This window comes from Salminus brasiliensis, chromosome 2 (assembly GCF_030463535.1).
Source record: "Salminus brasiliensis chromosome 2, fSalBra1.hap2, whole genome shotgun sequence".
In the NCBI taxonomy this organism is placed as follows: Eukaryota; Metazoa; Chordata; class Actinopteri; order Characiformes; family Bryconidae; genus Salminus; species Salminus brasiliensis.
The window spans coordinates 26,340,068-26,356,225 of record NC_132879.1 but is presented as its reverse complement, the minus strand read 5'-3'; the positions used below and the strand labels follow the sequence as shown (position 1 = coordinate 26,356,225).

Genomic DNA, 16,158 nt, shown 5'->3' with positions numbered 1-16,158 from the left:
GTAGGGATACATCTGTAAAAAGAAGGATTCTATGATTATACAACGCTCTACTCGTATGTCTTTGCCATGAATGGATTATTTAAATTTTCAATTCAAAGCTTTCTCAAAACAATCATAAATCAACCTCTCGGGCATCATGCAGTATGTTCATAAATATTTTATCAGCATCAGAATCAGAAATACTTTATTGATCCCAGGAGGGAAATTGCAGTTGTTACAGTTGCAACTGTTCCTGTAAAAGTAAACACTATTAAAATAAACACTCTAAAAAAATAAAAAGAGAACAAAAAATATGTACATGTATATACATTCTGTGAATAAATTATATACAAAGTATATAATATTTTATGTAATAACTTTGTGTGCTGTTTCTTTTAGAAACATTAAAACAGCTGTCTTCAGATATCTGGTTCCTATTAGCACCACTGAGGCGTTTGTCTAGAATAAGTCTGCACCATTTTTATAATCTATCAATTATTGAAACGATCAATCGATTATTCAGATTCTGAATCACTCAATTATCAATTTGATTTTATGTAGCTTTCATATGTGCCTTGCTTTATAGGTTGTTTTATGTATTTGCTAACTAACAATGAAGACGATAATTATGAATGACATTCAAAAATACAGGGGTTCAATGAGCTTTTCTGCAAATATAAAAGATACATACAACTAAAATATTTGGTTTTCCCGTAATTATTCCAATTGGCATAAAAGAAAAAGGCAGACACAGATGAGACAATAATTTTGGCTTTTTTAGTTAATTAGTTCTTTCATCAGCTGTTGCAGCTTTAGTCTACAACAGCGTGTTTCACAACAAATCACTCTGACTGACTGTGATCCTGTTTACACCTGCTCACTTCATGTGACTAGTATCTGGATTGTATCCTGATAAACGTTTAGCCACATGCGTTCACACTTCATAGTCAAATGCGTCAGATATGGCTAGTTAGACTGAAATCTGATCACTGAGTGGGGCGTAATAAGCAGATTAGCTTGTTGCACGGTAATCATTACTGGTGTAATGGGAGGGGTTTTGGTTGTCAGATAAGAGACTTATGTGTTTACACTGCTGTAACATGTGGCTCAAGCGCATCTCAGACCTCCTCCCGAAGTGGTTTGAGTGATCAGATTTGTGTCCATTTAAAATGTGTCTGAACTCTTGCAGTTTTTACACTTATGGGCGACTTATGCCCAATCATTTTTATTGGTGTAGCGCAGCATAGTCACCCAGACAGGGAACTGAACCCCAGTCTCGCACATGGTGTGGTAGCTCACTGGCAGGTAGTGGTGGTGTTATACATTGCATGTATATGTGGCTCGGCCTTGTCCAGATAATGACACTGAACAAGTCTTTGTTTAAACCTTGCCTATTTAAATCTGCATCAGTGAAATTCCCCTTTATGTAATTTTATTATATACATGCTGCAGTGCTACCAGGAAAGAGCCACTCCCTGCTCATAAATCCTGCCTTGTGTTATATAGGGTTTTTGTGTGCTTGTCTTGATGGTCTTCGGGTGGTCTTCGGTTTGTTCATGCATTGTGTTTAGGAAGCATTTTCGTCTGTTTTTTTTTGCTCTGTTTGAAACTTCCCGTTGGTTAAATAGTGCATTTGTAAGCTCTAAACAGCCTGATGGTGAACCTGTTCTGTACTTAATGCCAGTTGATCACTAGGTGGCAGTATTTGCGCTTATGTAAGCCAGTTCTCGCTGCTGTCTGTGGCTGCTGATCTGAAAACAGCTTTGAATTTTGTCTTATGGTTTATGAAGTAGTGTGTTTTTGGGAGTCTGTTATAGGAGGTTTGAAAGATTTGTGTATTCACTAGAAACAAAGCCGTTGTGGTTTGGGCCTGTACCTGTACCTGTTTGCAGTTTCCTTTCTTCAGGTTGGTCTTGACTTTTTCATGCAATGTGGGTGTAAGTTCAGAGTGTGTGGAAATCATTCATTGGTTTGCTTTGTCTGGTTTCTGTATCTTGAAGCAGTTTATCTGTGTGTTTGAACAGCCACTGCAGATCGTGTGCTGAACAGAAGAGTTGCTACGAGCTGTGTTTGAGAACACCTGCTGTGCTCTCACCGGCTCCTTCAGCGCGAGTCTGCATTGTCTAAAATGATGGACAATGAATGACTGAATTTACCTTTACCTATGTGACACACGGTAGACTATTCTGTTCAGAGTAAACAGTTCATTGTTGTCGGCCTTATTAGACTTGTCTAGTGAACCAGCTGTTTCAATCGTGCAGAGAAAAGTTAACAAATGGCAGGAAATTGCTTATTGGTTTCAAGATATATATGAATTTGCTGGCTCCTGTTTCCAGTGATTGATTGTGTGTGTGTGTGTACATGTATAATATATATATTTCACACATACATACATACTGACACACACACATTTCTATTCGAATAGCAAAGCATGGACTACTGTAAAGCATGTACGCACTAGGGTTGGACGGTATAACGGTTCCACAGTATTTAAAAATAAAGACTTTATTTTAAGAGTATGATGTGTCTGATGTGTTCACAGCCAAATCAGCTTATTCCCGCATTTAAAAGAGCCATAGGGTGGGGGCACACTCTGAAAACATTGTTGCCGTTTAAAAGGGAGAATCACCCAACCTGAATACCAAAGGTGTCTGAAAACAGTGGGAAACACCTATCAGGTAACACGCTCTCAGGTACACTGTTTTATCATCTAAACATGTGTGATCTGAGTCTCGATTAGCTGGAACACAGACTGTGCTGTGGTGTTTAGCCTGCTGGTTAAGCTCTGAGCCTAAACACAGCAGAACCAGGCTCTGGGCTGGTCTGGTCTGATATCTGAGTATCTGTAGCTGAGGTAGCTCAGCAAAGACTAGCTTAGCGAGTGGACCACAGACCCAAAACCTCAGCTTTCTGTCCCTTTAACGGCAGTCGCTCCATCAGTCATTCTTGTCTAAACGTTAATAGGCATACTTTCTGTCAGCCAGACTTGAGTTTGTTCTGGAGTGAGCAGCTTGTTATCCTGCTAACTGAGCTAAGGCTGACCAGCTTCTCTCTCCTGATTCAGAGCAGTTGAACATTTGCAGATGTCGGGATGAACAAAAGTGGATACCACAAAATCCTGGCTTGCACATATGCTCTATACAGATTCACTGTGCGTGTTTAAATACCAGTAACCTCTACCAGAGACTAGACAGTGGTATATCCATCTCTGATTAATCGATGTGACTGGTGTTTCCTTGGTAACCATCTCCCGTGGGTCAGCTATGGTGTGTTGGCTCTTTGCTGCTAGCCCTGAGCCCCTGCCCTTGTACAGCATGATGAATGGATTCTCTCTGGCCCAGTCCACAGAGAGCTGGGCAGAAGTGGTTAGGACCGGGGTTCAGCTTGCTTGGAATCACCCTGCAGAGCTAGAAGCCTCAGGAGGTAGTGTAGGCCTAGGAGCCATGTGCCATTTTTAAAACTAACTTCACAGACACCGTCTTGTTAGGGCTTTCTCGGAGCAATAGACATTACAACTTTTTTGTGTCCACTGTCCTTTAGCTCATTTTCAGCGTTTGGTTAGCCCCCCCCCCCCCCCCCCCCCCCCCCTCTGTAGTTTAGAAATTCTGATCCACAGTTCAGTACAGTTCTTCTTGAAAAATCTGATCTAACTAAATTAGCAACTGTCAGGTCATTAAGCAGTAAAGTCTCACCTGTTAAACAGGACCTGAGCCATATGAAAATGTTAAAGGCATATGCCCGGTGACAGTCCCACAACAACCCCGAATGACTGTAATAAATAAATAAATAAATAAATAATTTAATTAAAAACCACACAATAATATCTGACTGCAGACCCACAGACCTGCAGTTGCATTCAGGCCAGTTGCATTCAGTGCATGCACTGGCACTTGTTTTGGTTTCTTAGCGAAGTATTTCAGTTTTGGGTGGTTTATGATATTTACGTTGGGCTAATGTCGTGTTTTAAGCTTCAAACTTTTGTTGGAATGCATATAGACACTCAATTACCATTAAGTTTAACCTCAATTGATACATGGCTTTACAAATACTTGATGTGTATATTAATATGTGTCAAAATTGGAGGTAAATAGGCATAAGAACATAATATCTTAATTACAAATCTTTTTTTTTTTTTACCCCATTTTGGAAGACCAATTATCCAATCCCCATTCATCTGAACTTACACCTTACAGTGCCCCAACACTAGGAGGGTGAAGATTAACACGTCTCCTCAGACACCTCTTGTCGAACTGCCTCTGATGCAGCATCACTAGGTTCCTGTTCTGATGCAACAGCTAACAGACGTCTGCGCTGACCAACATCACGCTAGCAGTGATGTCAGAGAAAGTTATGCCACTTGTGCTTTCTCAGGCTCCGGCTGCTGATGACAGCAATCCTTGAATCATAGTGTCAGCGCTTTAGTCCACTGGACCACTCAGAGCCCCTGAATAATTATACAAAATAATTATTAGCACAAAATAGCACTCAGGTATCCTTGAATTTAACCTTAATTTAAGGTTGAAAGTGCACTTTATGTATACTTTTACACATGGAGGAATAAAAGTGCTTTAAACAGGCTTAAACTGGCATGACTGTTTTATTGAAATAATGAAGATATTCCTTTCTGAACAGCAATAGAAGTGGCGACATATACAAACAGTCACACCCTTCTCTGAATAGTTGCTGGTCTTCACTGCACCATCGTGTTGTCCAACTGCACATGCGTTTAATGCCACAGGCCTGAAACTGCTGGTGTAAAAGTGTGTCTCTGCGGCTCTGCAGTCAGACCCTTCTCTTGCCACCTGTCTTTCATTTAATGTATTTATTTAATGCAAACTATACCGACACATCAGTAGTCTGACACATGAACATTATTTTCCATGCAGGGTGAATTGATATCCTGCATTAGCGCTGCATTTATTCTGAGATTGTGCTTGAAGGCTGTGTGCAGCGATAGGTTACAGACAACAAATTAAGCAGTTTTAGGTCCTGGGAAAAACACAAGTACAATCGTGTCTATGCTTGCATGAATCAGGCGAAACGGGATTTCAAACAACATCAGGCAAAATGTTTTTTTTTTTTTTAGAAGAAGCTATACATTAAGCTGTAGCTGGCCTATTCCATTCCACCTTAAATTGCACTATGACATCTTGGCACCTGCACACAGTCTAAGCAACTGCTGTATCAGACAGCCCAGTAACTGAGTAACTGCCTAGCTACAGACATATTAGATGTTATAAAAACTTGTATCTGAGAGAGAGAAGTTGAGCGACTGGTGTTGGGAGTAACAGAAATGCAAATGGAGACTAGCACTATCTAGATTTAGACAGCAGTCAGCAGGCTGAACGCCACAGCACAGTCCATGTTCCAGCTAACTGAGGCTCAAATCACACCCGCTTAGAGGATAAAGCAGCATTCCTGATAGCACAGAGTCCAGGGAATGGTCTTAGGAGTGTTTTCCACTGTTTTCAGGCCCATTTGATATTGATTCTCCCTTTCAAACGAACTCAACGTGTCGTTAACTCGCAACTATGGTGGGCTTGTTTTTTCCCCACCTGTTTTCAGAGCATGACCTCACCAATCTGTGAGCTCCCACAGTGCTCCTACCCTGTGGCTCTCTTAAATGCACTTAATGGGAATAAGCTTATTTGGCCATGAACTAGATACTCACAGAAAAGAAATGTCCTGTCAGGAGGAAGTGTAAGTGTGACCTGTCTACATTTTGAGAACACTTCTAAATACTGTGGTATACGATTTTACAGTTATACCACCCAAGCCTATAGTTGAGCCTATAGATGAGAGACATCTCAAACAGAAGGTTCTTGCATTTAAATTCCTGCCTTTGAGGTTCACCTTTTGTGGCTGTGGAAGAAGCTGAAGAAAGAGGGTGGATTCCACAGCAGTGGCTTTATGGCTCATAACATTACTTTATTAGCTGCAATCTGATGCTAAATAAACCCCTATAGAGTAAAAGAAACTTGCTTCTGCTCTTTTTCCTTCTCATGCTGGGTCCTGAACCCCCACTCTTCTGCTGGCTCTGCAGAACAGCCGTCCTGTGGAGCTCCTCAGCCTTCTCCAGCTCCTCAGGAAGCGTTCACTGGCCAGAATGTAGAGCAGGGGGTCCAGACAGCTGCTCATGCTGCACATGGCTTCAAAGAACTCGCTGGCTGTGTAGAGTGTGTTCACATTCTCGTACGTTAACTTTCCAGTGAATCGCATGAAAACCAATGTCACAATCATAACATGGTAGGGCATGTAGGACACCACAAAGACCACCAGAGCTGCTGTGATGAGCAGTAGAGGTTTGGCAGCTCGCCGGGCAGTACCACCCTGCCCCCTGATGCTCTTCCTCTCCGGCCTTCCTGACATGCTCTTCAGCACCCTCATCATACGGGAATATAAGGCACCCATCACCCCCAGTGGCAGGAGAAACCCCACCAGCATCCGCACTAACAAGATTGCCGTCATGTAATTGAACGGGCCATAAAGGTGGTCCATGCAGAAAGTAGAGTTGTCTGGTCGACTGAGAGCAAAAGTCATGAAGAAATCCGGAATGGAGCCCAGCAGGAGCAAGAGCCAGGTGACCACACAGCAGAGGCAGGCCTTCCTGCTGTTCCACCAGCGCAGCGAGCTGATTGGGTGCACAGTGCCGGCGTAGCGATCGAAACTTATCAGGGCCAAGAAGAAGATGCTGCCATAGACATTGATGTTGAAGAAGGTTTTCTTGAATTGGCAGAAAATTTGAAAGGTAGCCAAATGAGGGCGCTGTAGGGTGAAATAAAGAGTGAAGGGCAGCAGGAGGAGCCAGGTGAAGTCACACAGTGCCAGATTTAACAGGAACACTGTCCCTGTGGTCCATGGACGTCGACAACAGGTGTAGTTCAAAATGGCCACCATGTTACCCAGCACACCAATTGGTAGACCGATGATGAATAAGACCAGCAGGATGGAGCAGTACCACGGGTTGTCTCTATACTGACTGCAGAATGGAGAGGTTCGGTTCGAGAAATCCAGGACGACTCCTATGTGGTGTTCTGTGTGGAGATATGGAGTAGTTCATTAAAAAAAAAAAACAGCGTCTGTACAGTAACAATTAGTTTCCAAAATTGCCCTTTGTGTATTATATAAGGTTTTTAAACATCCCAGTTTGTAATCTTCCTTAGTTCCTATAAGAAATAGCTTGGCAGAAAATCAATTGCACAGTTTCCCCTTTATCCCAAGTGGAGCCAAAGAGCTAAAATATTTGCTTCAAGTTTATGAGCTTAACTCCACCAGTTATCGTCATATAAACAGGGTCTCGAAGCCCATTTAGCAAGTGATCTATTTCGCGTGCCACATGTTGTTGTGTGCTTGTGCGTCTATATGCGTACATTCACACCCTGAATGCCACTCTGAATTTCCTTTATAAATCATTGGTTGTTCAGATCAGCAAATTCAGTTAAATATATCATATAGCAGATAAACATTGTAATATTTGAGAAGTGAAATGAAGTTTATAGGATTTACAGAAAGTGTGCAATAATTATTTAAACCAAATTACGCAGGTGCATAAATTTGGGCACACAGAAAAATGACATAAATATTTAGTAGATCCTCCTTTTGCAGAAATAACAGCCTCTAAACACTTCCTATAGCTTCCAATGAGAGTCTGTGTTCTGGTTGAAGGTATTTTGAACCATTCTTCTTTACAAAACATCTCTAGTTCAGTCAGGTTTAATGGTTTCTGAGCATGGACATCCCACTTTAAATCACACCACAGATTTTCAATAATATTCAGGTCTGGGGACTGAGATGGCCATTCCAGAACGTTGTACTTGCTCCTCTGTATGAATGCCTTAGTAGATTTAGAGCAGTGTTTAGGGTCGTTGTCTTGTTGAAGTATCCTGGCGCAACTTCAACTTTGTCAACAACATTGTTCTCAAGAATCTGCTGATATTGACTGGAATCCATGCAACCCTCAACTTTAACAAGATTCCCAGAACCTGTACCTACCACACAGCCCCACAGCACAATGGAACCACCACCATATTTTACTGTGGGTAGCAAGTGTTTGTCTTGGAATGCTGTGTTCTTTTTCACCATGCATACCGCCCCTTGTTATGTCCAAATAACTCAATTTTAGTTTCATCGTTCCACAGCACCTTATTCCAAAATGAAGCTGGCTTGCCCAAATGTGCTTTAGCAGACCTCCAGCGACTCTACTTGTGGCGTGTGCGCAGAAAAGGCTTCTTCGGCATTACTCTCCCATACAGCCTCTCCTTGTGCAAAGTGTGCTGAATAGTTGAACCATGCACAGTGACACCATCTGTAGCAAGATGATGCTGTAGGTCTTTGGAGCTGGTCTGTGGGTTGACTATGACTGTTCTCACCATCCTTCGCCTCTGCCTATCTGAGATTTTTCTTGGCCTGCCGATTCGGGCCTTAACTAGAACTGTGCCTGTGGTCTTCCATTTCCTCACTATGTTCCTCACAGTGGAAACTGACAGCTGAAATCTCTGAGATAGCTTTTTGTATCCTTCCCCTAAACCATGATGTTGAACAATCTTTGTTTTCAGGTCATTTGTGAGTTGTTTTGAGGCTCACATGTTGCCACTCTTCAGAGAAGATGCAAAGAGGAGAAACTTGCAATTGGCCACCTTAACCTCCTTCTCATAATTGGATTTACCTGTGTATGTAGGTCAAGGGTCATTGAGCTTATAAAACAAATTTTGTGTTCCAATAATTAGTGCTAAAGGTATTCAAATCAATAAAATGACAAGGGTGCCCAAATTTATGCACCTGCCTAATTTCGTTTAAATAATTATCACACTTTCTGTAAATCCTACGAACTTCATTTCACTTTTCAAATATCACTGTGTTCATCTGCTGTATGATATATTGAACTAAAATTGCTGATCTGAACAGCCAATGATTTATAAAGGAAAATCATCAAAACTATCAGGGGTGCCCATACTTTTTCATACCACTGTACAGATATTACAATACATAACATCATGTCCAGATTTCCAGGCAGGTTAAGAATGCTGAGATTTAGTTTTCCAGAAAACCCTATAGTGAAGAACCACAGGATATTAAATAATATAAGAAGCTAGACAAATTGTATTACCATTCCACAGGCAATGCAGGCTATAGGGTGCAGAATGCACACGTTAAGATGGGTTCTACTTAAGGCTGCACAGTATATTGTATTGCAATATACAATATATACAATGTGCTCATTTGCAGTAGTCACATCGCAGGACATGCAATGTCTTGAGCAGTGTCAAATCAATATTGAATATATATATATATATATATATATATATATATATATATATATATATATATATATATATATATATATAGATGTGTGTGTGTGTGTGTGTGTGTGTGTATGTGTATATATATATATATATATATATATATATATATATATATATATATATATATATATATTGATGTTTGATAGAAAAGGTCTCTCTGAAGCAGACAAACATGAACCTTTTGGCACCATTCCTTAATTACAGGTGTAAGCTAGAGTGGTATAAAGCTCCCCAGCAATTATGGTGCTCCATCTAATACTTTTGGGATGAGTTGGGGATGAGGTGGGGTGGTGATCATCCAACATTCTGACCTAACTAATTCTCTTGTCGCTGAATGCAATCAAATTCTCACAGCAATGCTCCATAATCTAGTAAGACTTGTCTGGACAGTAGAGACAGTTACTCCAACACAAGCCGGAAACATTCTTTTAAAAATAACAGTGAATGAGCAGATACTTTTGTGTATATAGTGTATAGTGCATGCGTTTGTCCTAGACAGTAAGAGTTCAGAAGGTCATCCTCTAAAATGAACAAGTACTAGTATAAATGTCTAATTTAACAATTTAATTAAACTGGAGATTCTTAAAGTACTGTTAGTGTTTACATACGGAAGATAAGGACTTTCTGACCTAACACCACAGTTAACATATTTTCCCAGGAGGATTTTATTTTAATTTTGGCTGTATGTTCGACTGTTTTCTAGCTCTTGTTTACTAAAATATAATGAGCTGAAAAATGTGGCATAAAAGGCTGTGCTACATAAGAAAACAATGAAGAGTTATTTTAAATAAATTTTTTCATGTTATTATAAGACTGTTTGTTTATTTTTCTCAGGGAAGCTTTTGTGAATCCTACCCCAGATGCATGTGGCCAACGCATCTCTGCAGGTGCTTTAAGGAAGTAATATTGTGATTATGTTAGATCAATATGATGCTTCCCGTAGCTAACGTGGATGTTCGACCTTGGGTTACTGTGAACTGATTTTGCCTGTTTATTTCTAGTCTTATTTGCCTCTAAAAGAACATTTACACCCTGACAGACTGACTGAAGTCCCCAGAGTAGATTTTGTTTTTCAATTAGTGTTTGATTGAATAATCCTTACTGTGGAAATGTATACCCATGGATGTATATACATGGAAATGAAAAGAAAGCAGGATAGTGCCACGCTCTCATCCACACCCATAAAAGTTGGTGATCAGTATCAGGCTGAGTGTATGAGAACCTTTTCTAGGTATAGATAAAGGTAATATACATCTAATACGCTTTACGCTATACAATTCTCCATACCCTCTTTGTGTGTGTGTGTGTATGTGTGTGTGTGTATGTATCTGAAAAGGTTGCAATCTTACCATGCTTATAGGAGTTATTGATGAGGAGAGGGATCATGCTGGCACACGGCTGCTCTCTGCTCGCTCTCTGTCTACCAGCTCCATCTGCCTCATCAATCAGCACAGAGCTGTGTGTGTGTGTGTGTGTGTGTGTGTGTGTATTTAAGGAAGTTGCTCCGGTAGATGAAAGTGCAGGTACTGAGCACAGATGTGTGTGTATGTGTGTGCCAGCACTGTGTATGTGTGTGTCTCGGTGCCATCTGTGCTAAACTCTCGTCACTATAATCTGCTTTGGCTTTTTCACTGCTGCAGGTAAACCCCCTTATCGTCATTTTCTGTCACTCACTACTGTGGCGTTTACTGCACACTGAGCTAATCTGAGCGTTTAGAGCTACAGGATTGTCAGCAGAAGACGTTTTCCAGCAGTCATTTTAGATGGAAAACTGATGATAAGCAGCATTTGTGAGGGTTTTTTTTTTTACTTTCAGAGCTTGCAGGTAATAACCACTAGATGGAAGTGTCTGCAAATCACTGGCTTTTAGCGAGCTGCATATTCACTTATTGATAGTTCTCTGGTAATACACACAGACGCACACTGCGATTCTAGTCTCTGTAGAGAAGTATTGCCAATAGAACAGACTCCCTGGAGCAGATAAACATGAACCTATTGGCACCAAGCCAACTTTCTGTTATGTCCAGTGTTGCACAGCTACGCACAGCAGCCATTGTAAAGCCATATAATTGATTAACAAGTGTGTTTCGTGCTCATAAAAATGATAAAAATATGTTATTAAAATAAACACAGGACAAAACAAGCAGGAATGTCCTAATAGCTTTTTTTTCCCCTTGATGCTTCCATTTGTTCAAATCTGCCTCCCGCAGCACACTTGATGTAACTTAATCAAGCACTGATTAACCAAACTGATAAACCACTGAAAAAAAAGTCCTGTAAGTTCGGAAGATGTTCCAGCATATCTAGTAGATACTTTATTACTTGATCTGGGGAATTTAGAGGGTTGGAAAACATCTTGAACTCTTGGTTGTGTTCCTCAAACTGCTCCCCAGCAATGTGTGCAGTGTGGCAAGGTACATTATCCTGCTAAAAGGGGACACTGCCATATCATTGCCATGAAGGGGTTTACCTTATCAGTAACAATGTTTAGGCAGGTGGCATGTGACAAACTGCCATTCACATGTAGGCCTAGACCTAGGAGAATGTTGCCCAGAGCATCACTGCCTCCACCGTCTTGCCCTCTTCCCTCAGTGCACCCATGCTCATCACAGGCACTTAGGACAGTGGACAGGGGGTAGCATGGGCAACCTGATGGGTCTGTGCAGGTTGCTATACACTGTGTTAAACATTCCTCCCTCAACCATTCTCAAAGATTTCTGTGGCTTATACTACAGTAAGCCTTTTGTTGATTTTGCCAGTCCATATCGCACACGTCCAACAGGTTGACTACAAGAACTGACTGCTTGCCTACCATCTAGTGCATTTCAGGCCTTGACATGTGCTACTGTTATGAGAAAATTAACGCTAATAGCGCCTTAATCTATAGGCTCATTAGTGTTATCAGTAAGTGTGTGTTTGTGTGTGTGTGTGTGTGTGTGTGTGTTTAAGCACATATAAAACACAACACTGAGTTTATCAGTTTATCTGCATAAAGTCCAACATTAATAATAGTTGACACCTATTGCCTCACCCACTTCTATAGACTGATTCATCTGGAATCAGCTGGGTAGTCATAATCACATTTAAAGCTGGAGCACACACACATAGGGCTGTGTGATATGATAAAAATACTATAGCATGATATTTAAAGACCTTTTTTACAATATGCAAAATTTATCCCGATACATGACTGAATACATCAGTAGCGACAGATTCTTAAAAACCTCTCCCGTACTTCATCTACGTAAACCAGTCTAATTACACTGTTTGTAATGAAACTTGCAGTTGATGAGTGTCTTCAAGCACTAACAATACCCTCTGTATGCTTAGATAAGCATATTGTTATCACGACAACTAAATTTCTCATGATATGATAAAACATCGTCATATTGCCCAGCTCTACACATACATGCTCTTTTCTCTCCTCTCTGTCTCCCCCCTCTTTGTTTCTCACTCTCTGTCTCACACACCCAGACACACACAAACACACACACACAAGTAATCAGTCAGATCTACAGTTCTGACACTGTTCACCTCCACCAGAGCCAAGACTTTGAACACCCAAAGCAATTAAGTTCATTCATGCAAATCAATCCAATTATGCAACTGAGACAAACCTCAGAATTGCCCAAACTAGGCTCAGCACAGAGGTGCTCAAATGCTCGGGGAACTAGTCCAGCTGTAAGGCCATCCTTAGTTTCAGTGGACATCAATAAGAGATTTGCAAAAATGTTCCACAAGCAGTGAAGGCTCATGGAGACAGACGGTGTGTGTATAGATGTATTGATGATTAAATGATTAATGCTTGTAGACATTGTGATCGGTTATCTTGTGTTGTTGAATGTTCATGTGAAATGTTTAAGATGGATCTGTTAAACAGGAGCTGTACAAACAGTGGAGACCAGCAGCTGTAACAAGATGTCTCGGCTGCCTCTGAGAACGGCAGCTGGAATGGTCAGGCTGGGTATGAGTGATGTTTATTAGTGTGTCCGAATCAGAAAAACAAAGAGCATTTGCACCCAGTGTTCAAGGACATGTTGAACCTAATGCCAGCGTTCTTTCAGCTGCTGTTCTTTTTAACTACTGTACATGGGTTTGAAACATGCAGGACTGCAGTTGTCAAGATCGAGAGTAACTTGTATACAGTGCAGATTTAATGTGTGTGTGTGTGTGTGTGTGTGTGTGTGTGTGTGTGTGTGTGTGTGTGTGTGTGTGTGTTTGTGTGTGTTTGTGTGTGTGTCACACATCTCCAGGGGTCAGATCCTCAGGTCACTGTCTGTGAGTGGTGTATATTCTCCGTGTGGGTTTCCTCCAGTTTCCTCACACCTTACAAAACCACATGGTAGAAATTGGTTATGCTGAATTACCCCTAGGTGTGAGTGAATTTGTGTGTGTGTGTGTGGTACCGTGTGATGGACTGGCGAACTGATGGACCTTTCTGCCCTGGATCGGCCGCAACACTGAAGAAGACCACTGTGTGGTGAGAGGACCTGTCAGTAAGCCAGAACTTGCAGAATGGAGCCAGATAATGGAAGTGTAGAAACATCAGCATGCAACTGAAGAAATAGTCCAACATGTCTGCTACAAGCTCTAGTGTAGAAATGATCAGGAGAAGCAGGAGCATAAAAGATAAGTTAAGTTAAGAAGCAAAATGGTTTCATGAAAAAAGCTACGAAGTGTGCAGGCAATCATGGCCTTTAACTAGTCTGTTTTGTGCTGGTGATTGCTGGGTTGGGTATGGTGGGTGTAAACTCTCCCAGGTCCTTGTTCAGGCACAGATACTTGGAGAGAGCATGAAAACAGACAGGATGTACTGATAGTGATAGGGTACTGAGGGCACCTGAGAAGAAGAAATGGGTCAGTACAAACTTTTGAACATGGAGTTGAATGTGAATGTGAAGTGGCATAAGAAGAACACACTCTGCTAAGACTACTTGACGATAGTGGAAATGATATTTTCCTGAATTAGGGTGTTGCTGCAGGGAAGGCAGTTTGGTGAACCGTTTTGGCCTTGTTGAGGTTTTTGGGAACACACCATGACTCAAGATGGACCACTTCGATGGACAGATTGCATAATGGTGTGTCATCAGCACATTTTAGCTGCTTGAACAGTTGGTTCACTGGAGTAGCACACATTTCAAAAATAACTTGAATGGGATTGGGGGGGGGGGGGCGTTATGTAATCAGTTGTGATGATACTACTTACTTCCAGCGGGAATGAAATTCAGGACTGGAAACTGGAGTTAAGGTGCAGATTTGAAGGCCTGGGTTTTATAGCATACTTCAAATGTTGATCTTTCTGATGAGTTATTTGTCTTATGACTCTTTTGGGAATATTATGTTTGTGCAAACAATGCTGCACCACCTTCTTGTCTTAGCTAAACTTTCTTACAGGTTCTCCTAGGGGTTTTGTCTTATCAGAATACAAGCAGTTCTCTCCAGGAGGTTTCTTGGTCTTCTGGATATCACCTTTCCCTGAACTGCTATTTCTTAAAAACCGTCCACACTGTAGAAACCACAGGCTCAAAACACTTGGCTTCCTATTGCCTTTCTCTGCCTTGTAAACATTGATTACTTATGTTTTCAGATCTTCAGACAGCTGGCTAGAGGAGCCCATGTTTGAGTATCGGCACAACGTTGGAAGAATCAGAGAATTTCTAAAGCTTGGAAATATGATTCAGCAATTACAATTGGCGGCATGCTGCCAACCTGTGAAGTATGGGATCTGCCTTGGCAGAGTTTGAGACCTTGTCAAGAAATATCAGAGCCTTGCAACTAGGGCTGCCCAATATATAATTTCAGCCCTGCCATTATGCACAGAGTATGTGCATGCACAGTATGTGTAATGTCAGGTTCCATGTTAAATTATGTCAAACACAATGTGCTATTTGCTACTTTTCTGCTGCTTGACACAAAAGGAAAATCATACTGCTTTCATTTTGTTTGTCATCTACCAGAGGCAGATTACATCTGTGAATATCTAGGGGTGAGCGGTGGTTAGCATTAGATTATTTAACGGGATCAAGTCTTGCTGACTGAAAGCCCACTTATAAAAGTTTAAGCAACAATGACTTGAGCGACTGGTGGTTAATGATCGAGTGACTGCTGCTGAAAGGACAGAAAGCTGGATTTAAAGGTTTTTTCCATGGTTTTGGATATGTAGCCCACTCGCTTAGCATCCTTTGTTTAGCTAGATCGGCTGCAGTCCGTGGACCGACACTGATGATCTGGCAGCTCAGTGTCGCTGCTGTTGACCAATTGCTGAGCTATGGACACAAGTGTAAAAGACATAAACTTGTGTCTGAAAGAACCAACTCGAGCGACTGGTGTTGGGAGGAACAGAGGAGAAGCAAGTTATGGTTCTGCTGTGTTTAGACTTGTAGCCTGCCATCTAGGCTTAGAAAAAACACAGGCTCAGATCACACAGGTTTAGATGGTAAAGCAGCATACCTGAGAGCATTTTGAGATACTGTCAATATTTTTAAACACTGTCTGCCAGTATCATTTATTTTCCTCCGATCTTGCATTCATAGAGTGCATTAATAATATCATGACATGTTGGATTATTGACTTCTGGTGAAATCTTGGGAACATTTTTTAAATCGCAATACATATAATGAATACTGGAAAAAATATTGCAACGTCCTTTATTTCCAATATTTTTCAATGTCCTTCCCGTATCGATTTTTTTTTCACGTGTGTCCACAAACTTGCACAGACCACACTGTTTATTTTTGATGATTATTATTGTAATCATAAATGTATATTCGAAAAGACAGAGTAACTATGCAATAGGGGGTGTGTTTACTACTTCTTTATTCAGGCAAACGAATGGTTTAGATGTTTAGGCCCCTATTCTTGACTGAAATTTTCTTGT

The 16,158-nt window shown here is 41.0% G+C and overlaps 3 protein-coding genes across 4 annotated transcripts in view; 2 read left to right on the top strand and 1 right to left on the bottom strand.

Annotated features, from left to right (window-relative positions):
* LOC140548993 (small ribosomal subunit protein eS17) overlaps positions 1-16,158 on the top strand; it is a 351,034-nt gene that overhangs the window by 126,379 nt on the left and 208,497 nt on the right. The window lies entirely within an intron of this gene.
* tmem117 (transmembrane protein 117) overlaps positions 1-16,158 on the top strand; it is a 66,099-nt gene that overhangs the window by 13,913 nt on the left and 36,028 nt on the right. The gene's annotated exons all lie outside the window — the stretch shown is intronic.
* LOC140550215 (P2Y purinoceptor 1-like) lies at positions 5,980-10,667 on the bottom strand. Its single transcript, XM_072674052.1, has 2 exons — positions 10,631-10,667; positions 5,980-7,013 (listed from the first exon to the last, which is right to left on the bottom strand). Exons 1-2 carry the CDS (start codon positions 10,665-10,667, stop codon positions 5,980-5,982), a joined length of 1,071 nt encoding a protein of 356 aa, XP_072530153.1.